The 16,522-nt window shown below is 33.5% G+C and overlaps 1 protein-coding gene across 3 annotated transcripts in view; it reads right to left on the bottom strand.

The window, feature by feature from the left end:
• The window catches only part of Cfap47 (cilia and flagella associated protein 47), a 246,663-nt gene that overhangs the window by 210,422 nt on the left and 19,719 nt on the right, over nucleotides 1-16,522 (bottom strand). For all 3 annotated transcript variants that reach the window (XM_050129779.1, XM_050129780.1, XM_050129781.1), the window contains exons 9-15: nucleotides 12,415-12,604; nucleotides 10,856-11,072; nucleotides 7,890-8,042; nucleotides 6,294-6,483; nucleotides 6,110-6,206; nucleotides 3,448-3,664; nucleotides 2,910-3,151 (exon numbers count right to left, since the gene is read on the bottom strand). In XM_050129779.1, coding sequence (XP_049985736.1) covers nucleotides 2,910-3,151; nucleotides 3,448-3,664; nucleotides 6,110-6,206; nucleotides 6,294-6,483; nucleotides 7,890-8,042; nucleotides 10,856-11,072; nucleotides 12,415-12,604 — 1,306 coding nt within the window. The remainder of the gene's footprint in view (nucleotides 1-2,909; nucleotides 3,152-3,447; nucleotides 3,665-6,109; nucleotides 6,207-6,293; nucleotides 6,484-7,889; nucleotides 8,043-10,855; nucleotides 11,073-12,414; nucleotides 12,605-16,522) is intronic.

The raw sequence follows: 16,522 nt of genomic DNA, 5'->3' as shown, positions 1-16,522 counted from the left end.
AAAAAAAAAAAAAAAAAACGACATAAGGAGGGGCTGGAGAGATGGCTCAGAGGTTAAGAGCACTGACTGCTCTTCTGGAGGTCCTGAGTTCAATTCCCAGCAACCACATGGTGGCTCACAACCATCTATAATGAGATCTGATGCCCTCTTCTGGCCTGCAGGCATAGAGGCTGAACACTATGTATATAATAAATAAATCTTTAAAAAAAAAAAGACATAAGGGTAAATGACTAAATTTGATATACAAGAGGCCAAATAAAAATTGCATAAAAGTGTAAACACTGAAAATATAAAACTGAGTAATCACTGCATATAAATTCTGAGGAAAACATTATTAAAATGCATGTATATGATTACAAATGCTATATGCTTTCTTAAATTTTAGACAATACAATTTTAAAAATTATATTTTAAGTAACTTAATTATATTATTTAAATAAAATTTTTATCTAGAATTAAACATTTTAATATCTGCACGCTATAATAATTAGTTTGTCTAAAAACATATGAAAGAAGTCATGGACAAACAGAAGAAGCAAACACCAATATCTCCTTTCTAAAGAATTCTTAAGACCATGCAAAACTTAACTAGCATGACACTTGTAACTTTGCAATTCTACTTCTATTTTATTCAAACTATGTGTCATCACTGCATTTCCACCAAAACCATGGAGGACAGCCAATTAAGTCATAGTTAAGATAGAAATAACAGAAGTTGAAAAAGCATAATACACTGTGCTTTTTAAGCACCATTAATGAAAACTCAGAGAATTGATCAAAGCCTTTAGCCAGACTACTTATAGCTAATCTAAAACTGTTATATCTTTGTAGAAATAAATTGAAAGGGATTATGGAGTATCTCTGAAATAGAAATTTGTTATCATTCTTCTTTATCTTCTCAGTAGAAGTCAGTGTTACAAATACTACAGTTTAAAATACAGTTTTTGCAAATGAATTTGAGAAGTATCAATAAAAGAAAATTATGCTGAAATTTGCTAAATAACTCCAGGCTATTAAGACACTTCAACAACTTTATCCTTGAATTCTGTCTAACCTTATTATAGAGGAAGCTCTTTTTTCAATTTTAAAATTTATCAATACCAATAAATTAAATTTAATGGTAAGATTAATTTATAACACTCTAGTATGAACAGTTTTAAACTGTCTGGTAATCACAAAAAATATTATATTTCTATTATATAATCAGAAACAATTTACATTCAAAACAACAACTGTTTCTAAATTATAACTAAAGACATTGAGGAGAAAATTTAGAGGAAGAAGAAAGAAGAGAAAGGAGTGGAAAATAGAAATAAATATCAAGATATATGATAAGCTGGTAATACTTTCAAATAAAAAAGTTCAAAAATAAGAATTTTTCAATCATATACCTATCGATTTATATTTACCATCCTTTGTGAGAATTATAGTTTTATATACACTTAATATTAAATATTTATTTTATGTGTGTGTGTGTGTGTGTGCCTGAGTATATATGTGTGTATACCACATGCATTCAAGAGCCTGCAGAGTTTGGGAGAGGGTGTCAGATCATCTTGAAAGAGAGTTACAGACAGTTGATGGGCCTTGTGGGTTCTGAGAACCAAACCTAAGGGCTCTGTAAGAGCAGCAAGAACTCTTGTGTCTAGTACACATGTAGGTGAAGAAAGTAGCACACGTAGAGGAAATTGCTCACAAAAAAAATAATAATAAGTGAGAAGCTAAGATCAGTCTTATTATTTATTTTACTTGGCACTCATGGAGCACTAGACTTTAGCTGGTTATAAAACACCAGAGTAAGTCAGTACAGATGCAAAGATCCAGATCTTCCCATCTCACTGCAGAAGTATAAACACATAGAATGAAAAGGTAGTATTGATCAACTGGTAACTTTCAATATACTTTTTAAATTATACCTTCTGTCCTTATAAGGTCCTCACAGCACAACACAATGATTTTTGCAAAAGATGATAGACTACTAGATAAATCACAGTTTAGAAGTTACTGAGTTTACATAATAAAAAATTTTGTACATGAAATTTAAATGGATGGGTAACTATTTCAGGGCCTCATCAAAAGCAGTAATTCAGACTGGCTTATACTAGTATTCTTAAGAAATGACAGTTTTAATTGCATTGAATTTATTTTATTAGTTGTACTTATGACTAGCTATAACTAATTTAAAATAATTCAAAATCTAAGAAAACATAAGTCACTTTAAATAATCTTATAATTATACTAAAAATATAAAAAGCAGTGACTTTTTTAGGAGTATCTTCAATGGCTAATGTTATACATTGTATAGATTGAGGGACTCACTTGTGTGCTCAAACACAAAGCAAGATAACAGACTTGACAATACTCAGATGTGAATAAGTTAGTAGATTTAAAATAATTAACTGAAAAATAATTGTATAAATTTAAGTCATACAATGTTCTAATTTGATACATATTCATATTGTATGATAGTTTTCATAAGCAAATGTATATTCAGATTACATTTAATGTCAGTGGATATTAGTCAACAATTTGACAGCCTTAGAGGTTTTAGAACCCCTAAAATTTAATCTTACCTTTGATCTAAACACTACACCATCATTTTTTCTCTGGGTATCTATCCTCCCATCTTGTCTAGTAAATTTCTAACTTATTAAGCCATATAGTTAACCAAGAATTTAACATCTTCATCTCTATATAGCTCTTATTATGTGCTTCTGTTAGAACTTCAACACAGGATCCTTATTTTCAAGTCATATTTACATATTTAAAAATAATTGCTCTTGATGATAATATCAAGTTTACTTCTATGCTACTGTCATAAGTACATAGTATGTGATCAGTAAGTTATTAATGCCTGAATTCAGGAGTGAATGAATCAATTTCTAAATAAAAACAAAATATATGATTACCTTGGGCTGGACGAATACTAAATGCAATTCCTCCCAGTGCAGTTACTGGTTTCCATTCAAATTGGGCAGGACGATTCAGATGATTATATAGCCTGACTGTCCCCCGAAAACATGTTTTCAACAAGAAGGTTTGGGGTTTCAACACAACCTCATTAGAAGACAGTTCAAGTTTTACAGGCAGGATGACAGCCATTACTAAGATATGTCCACCAGGTATGTTGTTAATTCTAAAGGTAAATGATCTGTAACAGAATAGAAACTCCCAAACTTAACAGATGGCACAGTATCTATTTATAATTAAAGACTTCAGATACATATAAAGTATATATGCTATAGATTACCATATATAATTGATTCAGAAAATAATGATGGAGAAAATCAGATTACCACTGAACTATATGAACATACACGTATACAAAATGAGGCATATTATATACCTCCTATACTTTGGAATAAATTATAATCTATGTTACAGTTATTGAAGTAAATTAATACCATAAATTACTCCAGTAAGTAAAAATTGAGAAATAAACCTTACTTCCAAAATTTCCCGTTGGTAGAAGACTCAAATACCATCGAAATATATGTACTAGATGTAGGTGGAATCACATAGGAAAATTGGTTGGTTTTCCGAAGTTCTTGCAAATTAATATCTAACTGTATCAATATATACATTGGTAACATGTTAACAATGTGAAGTAGCTGAGTGTTTGTAGATTTCACACAAATATTACCAAAGTTAAGAACAGATGGTCCTGAAATAATCAAAGTAGATTATTAAGTAAAATTCTTACAAAGGTGTTCCTTCATTTTCTATGTCTTTAGATTTTATTTTGGTAAGATAAATTGTCTAAAATTAACACAAAACTATATAGTATAATATCACAAAATTATTTGGTACAATGTCAGACATGAACATGCTTTTATGGATCATACCAAAGCTTCATGTTTAGAGATTATTGCTTCATGTTCAATATGACAATATTCTAGTATGAAAAATTTCACGGCAAGATAATAATCACAATAAAATTCTTATCATCAATTTAATCTCCAACATTTCACCAATGAATACATTTACTTTATTTACCAATATCTAATTCTTAAAAACACTATTTTCAGTCCCATAACTTGTTTCCTAAGGGTTTCTTCTATAGCCAAAAGCTTTAATTATAATTTAATGTATATATTTTGTATAATATATATATTGCATAATAATTATACATAATCTCCTTTTTATTTTGAGACAATATTCAACTGTATAACCAAAGCTAACTTTGTACTCACGATTTTCCTGCCAGTCACACAGTCAACCACAGAGCAATAATGAATAGAATAAAAGAAAGAAAAAAGCTCGAAGGTAAAGTGTAGTTAAAGAGAAATGGGTTAATTTAAGTTAGAAAAACTGGCTAAAAACAAGTCAAGCTAATGTGAGACATTCATAAGTAAGAATACGTCTCAGTGTATTTATTTGGGAATTGGGTGGCAGACCCCAAAAGAGTAAAAAAAAAATTTCTATGAAGAATTATCTTTATCATCTTGATTGGTATGGACATCGCTGACCACTCTTGGTGGATCCATACATTGGTTTAAAGTTGTGGAATGTATAAGAATAGAGAAAGAATACTAAACACTAAAGCATGTAAACATTCATTTCTCTCTGTTCTTCACTGATGTAGCCAGCTGTCTTGAGCTCCTGCTATCCTGACTTCTCCACAATAGCGTAATGTAGCCTAGAATTTTGAGTTAAAAATAGATTTCTACCCTAGGGTGCCTTTTGTCAGGGTATTTTAATCCTAAAAACCAAAATAAAACTAGGACCTATTCCCTTTGTGTATATATTTTAATTGGATTTGTTTATTCACCTATTCATAAATATTTAGTTTCTAATTATTAGCTACTTTTAAAAAGTTACTATACATTTTAGATAACAAGTACTGATTTGAAATACAACGTCATTTCTTTTGAATAAATACCTACGAGTAGAATACATAAATTACATTGTTGGTTTGTATGTGACTATATAAGGAATCAGAAAACTAAAATAATTTTATTTTGTGTATTACTCATGAGAATACAACTCTTTTAAATAGTTTATTGGCTCCTTATATATTCACTAGTCTTGGGTTCTTTATATTTTCAGGAAAAAAATAGATTTTTTTCTTCATGGGTTACCTCTAGCCATATACTAAATTTGTCGTACTGTGTCATTTTAGTTTACTCTTTTTTATTAAATCTTTATTTATTTTACCTACGAACCATAGTTTCATGTCCCCCTCTTCTTGTTCTCTCCTCCCACCTCCTTTCCACCACTCCCTTCAATCCATTCCCTGTTTTAGCTATGTCTACATTATGTAATAGTTAAACAATGGTAATTAGCATATGCATTACCTCATGTACCTGTGTACAATGGCATAAGAAAATTCAAAAATTCAGTCTCAGCAACATTCATGTATCTTCATTTTCTTTTTTTTTTTTTTTTTTTTTTTTTTTTTTTTTTTTTTTTTTTTGAGACAGGGTTTCTTTGTACCTTTTGAGCCTGTTCTGGAACTAGCTATTGTAGACAAGGCTGGTCTTGAACTCTCAGAGATCTGCCTGCCTCTGCCTCCCAAGTGCTGGGTTTAATGGCGTGCGCCATCACGACCCAGCTTTGTGTATCTTTTTAAATTACAGTTACCATGTTGTATAATAGGCCTCGATGACAAGAATAAATCTAATTTGGGATTGGGGACTGCTGCTGAGGCTGCTAAAGCTATTTTTTTGTTTAAACCTAGGACTATAATCAGTTAGCCTGACAGAACTATCAGGTAAAATTGATCCTCGTCTGTCTTTAGGCATAATAGGGTTTCACAGGAACTGAAGGCCAAAGCTCTCACAATGACACATTTGTCCAAGAACAGCTGCATAGTTAATATTGTGTGGTAAAATAAGCCATGGACTTCCTATTCTACCATCTTGAAATCTGTTTTTGAAAGGGAGGGGGGAAGAGGAAGGAAGGAAAAGAGAGAGAGAAAAATAGAGAAAAAGTGAGGTAATATGAGAATATAATATAAAATTGGGTGGTTAGAAATGTAAGCAAGACCTGGAAGGAGTTGAGGTGGGGTGGATGCAATCAAATATTTTATATAAATAAAACCAACACACACACACACACACACACACACACACACACACGAGTGTAGTAGATTTCTGTATAATCTTACCAACAATTACTTGATGGATTTGCTTTGGTGTCAAAACTTTGCTGCAGTCACGTTTTTCTTGGTGAGTGGTTGGCTTCGATTTAAGTCCTCTGGAGATCTGTTTTTCCAAAATTAATCATTCAAAATTAGTAAGAATTATTTTTAGGATTCTCACTACAGAACAAATTTGAAAACATGCACATGCCTTTCTATGCAGAGATTCTGTCTCCCTGGATGTTATTTTCTTGGTGCTTAGCAATCTTTTAGCTCTGAGGGAAACAGTCTTTAAAGATGAAGGTATCTCTTTGATTTCTGATTGAGATAATGATGGTGACTTTATACCAGATGATGGCAGCATGCCTATATCGACTTCACTTACTGGAAACCTGCGTTCCCTATAAAAATAATGATGATGATAAAATAATAATAATCACTGTTTGAGGAAAAGTTGTTCACAAAATACAATAACAAGTGCAAATGTCCTCCATGAAAAACACTGTTATAGGCTTATCCATATCCATTTAACTGAATTGGCATACTAATCTGAAAGATACTTTCCTCCACTAAGTGGCCTCTACGCTTCTTCAACAGCTCATAGAAGAAGTTACAGGCACCCCTATATTTTTGTCACACTCAAAAAAATCACAGTCACTGAGTGGTTTGGACCAAAAGAAAAGCCTCTTTGGCTCAAGATAGAAACAATGATATCATTTATCTTCAAGAAATGTTGGCATCAGGCTGAGAACAAACTTTATTTGAAATACATCAATTCTTCCCTTGTTATGTTCTGACTCCATCATCCTACACAGCTTTCCTTGGAAATATGCTTTAGTGAACCACATACAATAGAATCCCTACCTCAGGATCTGCTTCTAGCAAAAACTACCTAAGAAAACTGCAAATAGGAAGCTACCAAAAGTTACGAAAGTAGCTAGATGTTTTGCCTTTAATATATATTGAAATGCTACTAAAACAACTCAAAATGAAAAGGAAACTAAGGCATAAAAAATCAAATTTAATATTAGCATGGAGAATAAATTTGAACCATAATGATCAATACAAACATAAAATGAACTTCAGATTTGATTTTTTGTACTAATTTTTTGATAAACACTCAAAGCACAGACAAACGGGACGTTATCCATCTAAGAAACTTCTGCAAAGCAAAAAAGATGATAAAAGGTAGAAACCACTCTTGCAATGGGGAAAATATGCAAATTTTTCATTCGAAATGAGATGTATCCAGAATACACACATAACTAAAAAGCGTAATAACAGCCCAATCAATAATCAAATTACATTGTGTACAAATGAAATGAAATGAATGTATACTTCTAAAAGAAAGAAAGTCAACAGCCAATAAAATTTATTTTCTGAAGCTCAGTGTCTTCAGTCACCAGAAAAACAAGAATCAAACTGACACAGATTATCACCCCATGTCACTGAAATGGTTGTTATTAAAAAGATAAATTATAACAAATACTAAAAAGATGTAGAGACTAGTAAGTAGGAAAACAACGCACTAAAAGCAATGACAAGAAAATTAAGGAAGCATTAGCTACACTGATTTAAACCAAATACATTGTATAGATGCCCTGAAATTTCGTATTACCCTTCATAAAATCTTCAATTATTACATTGATCAAACACTATAAATTTATGATGACAATGTCAAATACCCTGATTTGATCTTTATATCCAATCATTGTATTGTACTCCCGAAATTTATATTCAAATAATCCATTTAAGAAGAAAAGCAAATCTGGTCTTCAGGCACATTGTTTGAAAAAACTATCTTTACCTCAGTGCTTCTTTAAGAAGGCGCTTATTTCTTAAACTGTTAATATAGTCTGTGTAGTAATCTCGATGCATTTTCCTTTCCAATTTTTCCAAATCAGTGTATTCATAATCAGGATCCACATAGACATGCCTTGGCATCTTTGTGAAAATTGTTCTACAAGGTGAACAACATATCATGTTAAAATACACACACACACGTGTGTATGTGTGTGTGCAAGCATACAAGCACACATACCTGTTTGATTAGACGATACCAAGTACCTACTGGTCAATTTCAATATCAAGTGGAGTGCATTACATGGTGAGTACGATAAAATACATATCCTATAGTATACAAAGACATCATGCAAAAGAGGATAAGGGTGAGATATACCTATGTGCATGTGTTGTATGTGTGTTATATACATATATGTATATGTGTATACATCCTTTTAAAATTATCACCAGAATTAGAAGAAAAAGAGAATACTGAATCTTTTCACTAAACATAGATTATATAACGTCTATGTACCGTTTGCTCTCTCCCAGTAATTAAAATCATGGAAAAAGCACTGTGGCTCTATGCGACAGAACTGCTAAAAGATCACTCTGTGCTATAGCCGAACAGGAACTCCCACATTTAGTTGCAAAAGAGGTGTATAATGATACCCATGCCAAAGCTAAGGCCAGACTAAGATAAATGGCATGATAAACTTGTTCACCAGCTGAAAACCTCTAAACGACAGAAATCCTCTTTGTTTTCTGGAAGTGAATGGTAGGTCCCTGCCATTAAGAAATAAATCCGCTATCTCTTCTCATGGTTTCCCATTTCAAGTCCAGATCCTGGGTTCTCTCTTCTAATAAAGATCATTCTGAAGGAAAATTTCCTGTCGGCTCCTTTTTAGGAACTTGCTGGAGGAGGGATTCTTTGTTGCTCTAACAACTACTTCCTTAAACTCTGGAGTTCACTAAGCATATAGAATTATTTCTGTAGTCTGGAGTAAGCACTATTTTTTTCCAATATGTAATAAACAAAATTTATTATGTAACTAAATCATTTCTCTTATTTATTAAAAAACAACTTACTGAGTTGTCTAGGTTGTATGGCTATTTTCTTTCCAGGTATAACATGATCAGCCAATCACCATTTTAGAGTAGAAATTACCTATTCCTGGTACACACAACAAGTAATTGAGCAGAACAGTATAGTGATAGCTAGATCTATCATTATGGTAATGAAGCTGTTCATAGCCTAGTAGTAGAAGGGGAGAAGGACCATAGGACCCCCAACTAGGACTACAACCATTACATACTCCTGTGCTCCTCCAGATGCAAGTAACCTTGGGAAAAGCTAATGGAAGGTTGAATGATACAACTTTCATGACATTTATCCATGTTGCAGTCACCCTTTGCAGTGATTTAGCTATTTTGCAATCATGCACACTTATTGTTAAGCAACCCCTCCACAGTGCTCTGAAAATAAGTCTAACAAACTCACTGATTTGGTCATAAATTTGAACTATGAAGGAATTACTTTTTTCTGTTTCTGAAGCGCTATCTGGAATAAATTGGCATTTATTTAAGTCCTCCCAGAAATAATAACCCAATATTCAGCTGCATTCTTAACACTGTTATGAGCAGAAGGGATATTACAATAAACAAAATTCTCTACATTATTTTTTCCCAAAAACTAAAAGGGTTAAATACATAAGAACAAAATAGTAATTTTAATTCTTAGCAAAAAGTGAATGCACTGGAATAAAATTTCTTTGGTTTATTTTTTAACATTTAATTGATAACATTACTAGATTTGATAAGGTAAAAAACTCTCTATTGAGAGAATTAAATATAACTTAAATAATAGGAATGGCAAAGTTTATTTTTCTGTTAATTTTTATGATCTAATCTATAGACACAGAATCAAATTGTTAAAATGAAATTGAAATGTAACTTTGCATAGGAAAATAGGTTCATAAAAAAGTCAAAAATGTATCCAGAAGCAATCAACTTAGGGTACTGGAGGCAATGTAATGAGCCAGAAGAAAACATACAATTGCATTTTCATAATGCATAACAATTTTAAATGTCAGGATGGTTTTTTATAGTTCTGTTTTTATGGTACTGATCAAACAGAAACAAAGAAAAGATATGAAAGGAACTCATAAATTAAAATATCAGGAAAGTCAGTAAATGTCATAGAATTTTTCTTTTATAGATAGCAAAAATGTGGACTGAAGAATCAAATGGTAAAGTAGGAATGTCGGCACAAAATTAAATGATCTTAATGATACCCACCAAAAAATAAAGAAAGTAAAAAAAGTACGGGGCTATTATTAAGTTTAGTTAGTCTATTGTTAGCATACACATTGGCATAAAATAACCCTTGTTTACTTATGGATATATTAAAATCTTGAGGTCCAGAAAGTCATGTATTTGCCACCTTTAACTTAGTAATGTCCTTGAATTATGATGAATTTAAATTGTAGCTTAAACATTCCTTATGAACTTAAACCTGAGAAGTTTTAGATCAAGTGGGGGAGGAGTTACTAGAAATATGACTCTGAGGTGAGAAAACAAGGACAATGATAACAGTTAATTAGTTTCTTGCAAGTTAAAGTGTTTTATTCAGATAAATTCAAACATAATTAAACTAAAAATATAATTATTTTGGAGTCTAATTATAATACCAATAGTGATTATTTCTATCGCTTATATATTCATATTCTTAATATGATTTTGAAAACTATTTTGTATGCCAGCTATTGCCTCACAAGTACACAGCAGAGTGTATAAAAAGTTAGATAAGGCAAACACTAAAATTCAACAGCCATTGTTCTCGACATACAAAAGGACAAACATAATTTCATTCGGATTACTGCCTCCAGTAGCTTTCTTTTTCTTTTCTAATGCCAGGATCTTGTCAGATCTCTGCCCATTATTTTGGATATTATGCCTTTTGAATTTTAATTTATTAATATTACATTTTACCTGAATTGTTCATGGTGGTCTTCACACCTGATACTTGCAGCTCGGTCATTAGGAAAGGCAATCAGTGCACCCTTCACTGACATATCATTGGAGTGATGATTATGAAGGTTTGTCATGGCTGACTGGAGCATTGCTGCTACAGGTGGATGATCATCCTTTTTCTCTGAATCTTTGATCACAAATTGTCTTGTGGGATTACTGATCAATGGGGATATCCCTTTAATAAAATTGAAAAGTAAGTTGGTATTTAGTCCTTTGTATTGTACATTTGCAAAAATTAGCCAAGGATTATTTCATATACTAGTTAACTGGTATAATGATTTGAATAAGATTGGCTCTCATAGGCTCATAGATTTAAATATTTGGTCATTATGGAGTGATATTATTGACAGAGATTTGGGGTATGGCCTTAAAGTAGGTGTGGTCTTGTTGAAAGAAGTATGTCACTGGTAGTGAACTTTAGGATTTCAAATGCTCATGCCAATTCCAGTGTTTTTCTCTCTCCTCTCTCTCTCTCTCTCTCTCTCTCTCTCTCTCTCTCTCTCTCTCTGGTTTTTCAGGACAAGGTTTCTCTGTACAGCCCTGGCTGTCCTGGAACTAGCTCTGCAGACCGGGCTGGCCTCTGCCTTTCAGTGCTGGTATTACAGGCCAACAATGTGGGGCCTGTGCCCATGCTTCTTTCCGTCCTTCTCTCTCTCCTCTCTCTCTCTCTCTCTCTCTCTCTCTCTCTCTCTCTCTCTCTCTCTCTCTCCTTCCCCCCCTTCGGTCTGCCAGTCCACATGTAGAACTCTCAGCTCCTTCTCCATCACCATGTCTGCCTGCATAAATCATGCTTTCTACCATGATAATAATAGACCAAACCTCTGAAACTGTAAGAAAGCCCCAACTAAATACTTTCTTTCATTAAAGCTGCCATGGTCATGCATCTTTTCACAGCAATAGAATTTTCACAGCAATTGATTTTAACATGCTAAATTCTCAAACACATTAAGAAAATACAAATGACTTAATAAAATACAGGGGTCTATGTAAAATAATTTAGCAAATAACAAATATTAATAAATTGTATGCTTAACAATAAGCATGCTAATTTAAAGATTTAAATTAATTCATATGAAGTGAAAGGTATTTTTCAGCTAAAGACAAATGTAACTAAACAAGTTCACATGGTATAATTATATATGACTGGATGAAACTGTAGCACAAAGTAAATCTAGATATATTCAAAACTAGTTTACATTAAAAGCCAACAAAATTATAGAAAGAATACAACATAGAAACCATAAAATATCTGAGCATCTGTATAAAACACCTCAAAATATCAGCACAATATCTACTGAAAATATGACAGATATGTAAACCTTTAGTATAAACAGAGAACTACTTAATAATCAGTACTAGTATATAAGACCTGTCTTTGAACAGGCCTTCTAGGTGACTTTGATAGATGTTTTATAAATGGGGACAGTACTTTTTTTTTTACCCTGTTTGATACATATACTCTTATATTAACAACAACAATTACATCAGAGTTGTGTAAAGCTAATACAATAACATACCAGGATTAATTTTCACCCCGACTTTCTTAGTGTAAGCTTTGCAAGTGCTGTTGAATTCTAAATGTATATAATGAAATGGTTTCATTGACAATGACCGTAAATTTTCATCTACCACTGGGCCGATAATCTCAATCACTTGCTTCACTTTAAATACTCCAATTTGGTGTGGAACAAATGAACAAATCACATTCTAAAAAAAAAGAAAACTCAATCAGTACTCTATTGTTAGGAAAAATAAAAACAAATTTTAAAATACAGGTTATTTTAATTTCAAGCAACATGATTTCACCATGGAGATTTATAAGCACTTTTAGGAAACATCAACAACAAGCTATATGATGCCCATTATTGGAATTTTAAGGCAATTAAGAACATAATACAACAGTATTTCAAGAACAATGTATCAAAAATCTCCAAATCCACTTTTGCACAAAAATAAATGACAAAATTCATTAAAATTAACTTTTCCAGTTATTTAGAAATTATCGAAGGCTTAACAAAAATTCAACATATCAGGAATCTTGCTTAATGTCTAAAAGCCGTCATGGCATTTTCCTCACTCTCAACCACCAAAACTGTTTTGTGGTCTGCAATTACAGTAGCTGTAAAAACAGCACTAACATCCAAAGAAGAGAGAAGTGTAGGTGTGTAGATCTCCAGAAAACACATTTATATAGATTATGCTTTTGGTTCTGCCTGGCAACTGGTTGAAAAACATTTAAGACATACTTTTATATGTGATTCAGAGACAGAGAACTGAGTATCACAAGAACATGAGTTCCCATGTCATTTAATGTTTAAAGAAGCTATTAGAAAACAACTAAATAACTAAGATATTCATACAGTGTTTACAAAGCTCTGACAGTGAAGGAGGAAGTATATTTAAGCAGGGATAAAAAGAGAGAAACAAAGCCAGAGACACTCTTGAGAAAGGGTTACTGGAAGTGACCTGGTGAGAAGCAGCTGCCTACAATTCACCTATAAAAGAAGAATGTTCTGACCTCTGCTCTAAGCATCTGCTTCTGTAAACATGATTGACTGCAGACAGGAATTTCCTGTTAGAAACATAGTCATATCAACTCTCCATGTCTTTTAGTCACAGAAGACAGCTGCCTAAACCCAACAATGATGGAATGGTTCAGAAATATTGCTAGAAACATACATGCTATACCTATGTATGTGTGTTTAGACCTAATGAGACATCTCCCTGAGTCGGCATATAATAATTTATTCTGACCCTCAGCTTCATCTTTGGCGTCTATATGAGAGAGGTGGTGTCTTTGTGCCATTTTTGTTTGCTTGTTTTCTGTTTTTGCCATAACAGCATGTTCCTGGTTACATAGAATGCCACATACATCTGCATTATGGTACAATTCTTAGTAAGCTAAAATCCCTCAACTCTGGCTGATGCTGATTTAAGGCATCTGGTGAAGAGAAATTGAAAATAAAAGTTGTAAACTACTTGCAAGAATATCGAAGACAGCGTTCAATGACTACAAATACAATCGCTGAAATGTCAGTGAAAGAAAACTGATAATTAGCCTTAACTCTAGAGATGACATAAGGGAAAGTGTCTCTAGACAACAATCAGACATTGAGATGGGAGTGTTGGGACTAATGAGTCCTGGCCTTCTGCTGGATGTTGGGACTAATGAGTCCTGGACTTCAGCTGCTCTTCCCTCCTAGCACCTTCTAATTAAAGTTACTAGAAGCTGTGCCTAACTTAGAGGATCAGAGGATGGGATTTTCACCTGTTGGCCATTGACTGCAGTGTATTTAAGCCTCCATGGTGTTAATAAAGAGGGGCTCTGGGTACCAGTGTTTGAAGGTCTGTGCTACCTCCAGCCCCTTTCCCGAAGCTCGCGAACTGGGATCTAGCGCATAGAGCGCAGACTGGGGCTGCCGTGTGCGGCAGGAGAGAAAGAATTATACGAAAAATTGTACAATACATAGGAGAGACAAACATGGCTGGGTTCCTAAAGAACCATTTTAAAACCTATAGAGGAATTTCATATGAAATGGGGATAAGAGAGAAAAGACGGAGAGAGAGCCTGCACAAAAGTGAATGAGACAATCAGTTAGAAAGCTGGTTCAACAGTTAAGCCACTCTTCCAGAAGAAGAGGGTTCTATTCCCAGAATCCACAAGGTGGTTCACAACCTTCTCTAACTCCGAGTCTACAGAATTTCACACCTTCTTCTAGACTCTCCAGGAATGTTAGTGGTGTACTGACATACATACACACATGAAAAAACTCTAATACACATATAATAAAACATGTTTTAATTAAATTTAGGAAAGAGTGGTGTGGGCTCCAGAGAAAGGTCTTTAGAGAAAATCACCAAGTAACTATCCAGAGAAAGTCCCAGGGGGGGAAAAAAAAGACAAAAGCATTATAAAAGCTTTTAGGGAACAGCAGGAAATAATTTGGTTCAACATTGCTTATATGACAAGAATCTGGGATGTGCCAGGTACTGGTTAGAATCAATCCACTTTAGGATTTGTAAAACCCACAGCACGAGAGAGAGAGAGAGAGAGAGAGAGAGAGAGAGAGAGAGAGAGAGAGAGATTGATTAACTATTCCACGGTGAGATGCAAAGAAGCAAGGCATGAGCTCTTCAGTCTATGGGATCCAGCCTCTTAGAAATGACCATTGAATGGGTAGGCCCATGTTCTAACATAACTAATTCAAGAAACTTAAGGTAACCTTTGTCCAACCATTTGCTGAATACTAAATTAACCGAGAGAGATGTCATTGACTACATACAACAAAGAAACTATCAATACAGAATTTTCCTAGAAGTCACTAATATATCAATAATCAAAGCTACTGTTAACCTTGGAGTGATTTGATTTTCTGCATTTCACACAGCTATGCTATTTACAATGCAAAGTTTTCAGCATAAAGATATTTTACAAAAAAAGAAACAATAAAATGTGTTCAACACACCAGAAAGGTACATAATAGAATATGTCTGGGAGGAAATTGAAATGCTAGACTTACCAAACAATTATGGTGAGTCAACTATTATAAATATGCTGAAAGAACTGAAAAAATGTCTGAAGAATAAAAGAAAGTGTAATAGCAATTCTTCATAAAGAGGGTAACATCAAGGACTGAAATGATTAAAGAAATATTATAGATAGTACAGCATTTTAAAAGTTCACTACAAAGAGCTCAGTAGTAGGTATGTACTGATACAAGAAATAATCAATGAACTTGAAGACAAGATATTTGAGAATACCCAAAATGGCTAAGAGAGATGATTAAAAATTAGGCAAAAGAGGGTCTCTAGGTACATGATACTGTGTCAAGAACAAGAAGATACGGTAAAATCTTCCCCTGTTCCAAGTACAAGGGCTTACAAATGACTGACTAGCAAATTCAGAAACTATCAACCATAGCTTTCTCCTATAGGATGACTGCAACCTGAAACTGAAACTGCTCTGCCCTATACTGCTACACCTTAGACCTTCTACTGAGATTAGCGGAAACCTACCTCCTCACTCGCAAAAAATAAATTAAGCTCCTAAATTCAGATGATAAAATGAACATGCTGAGTTTCTGGGCTGCTGCTATTATTGATTCTCCATTAGAGTGCATAGCCCACCTGATCCCGGGGTGTCTGTGTCTGTCTGTCTGTCTGTCTGTCCTTTGTTCATTCCCTCCATGGGTGGGTCAGATCAACATCAAATCTAAAAAGGTTACAGTAATAAACATAGTACCAATGAAAGAAAAGAGGTTGTAAAAAATAGAGAGAGGAAAGTGAATATTTGTAAAAATATAAAAAATGAGATGTTTAGAATCATGATGGAAAAAATTCATCTGTATATTGATAAAGCTCAACAAGACTCATGATATATCAGAATGATAGACACATCAGAGTCAAACTGTCAAAATTGCCAGGCAGTGGCAGTGCACATCTTTAATCCCACCACTAGGAGGCTGAGGCAGGTAGATATCTGTGCAGTTCTTTCAGGCCAGCCTGGTCTACAGAGCAATTATAGGACAAGCAGGGCTATACAGAGAAAAGCTGTCTCAAAAAAGAAAGAAAGAAAGAGAGAGAGAGAGAGAGAGAGAGAGAGAGAGAGAGAGAGAGAGAGAGAGA

The sequence above is a fragment of the Alexandromys fortis genome, unplaced genomic scaffold, assembly GCF_014885135.2.
Source record: "Alexandromys fortis isolate MF-2015 unplaced genomic scaffold, M_Fortis_MF-2015_v1.1 scaffold_313, whole genome shotgun sequence".
Classification (NCBI taxonomy): domain Eukaryota; kingdom Metazoa; phylum Chordata; class Mammalia; order Rodentia; family Cricetidae; genus Alexandromys; species Alexandromys fortis.
The sequence above is the reverse complement of the archived record's forward strand: the minus strand, read 5'-3'. Positions and strand labels throughout refer to the sequence as shown.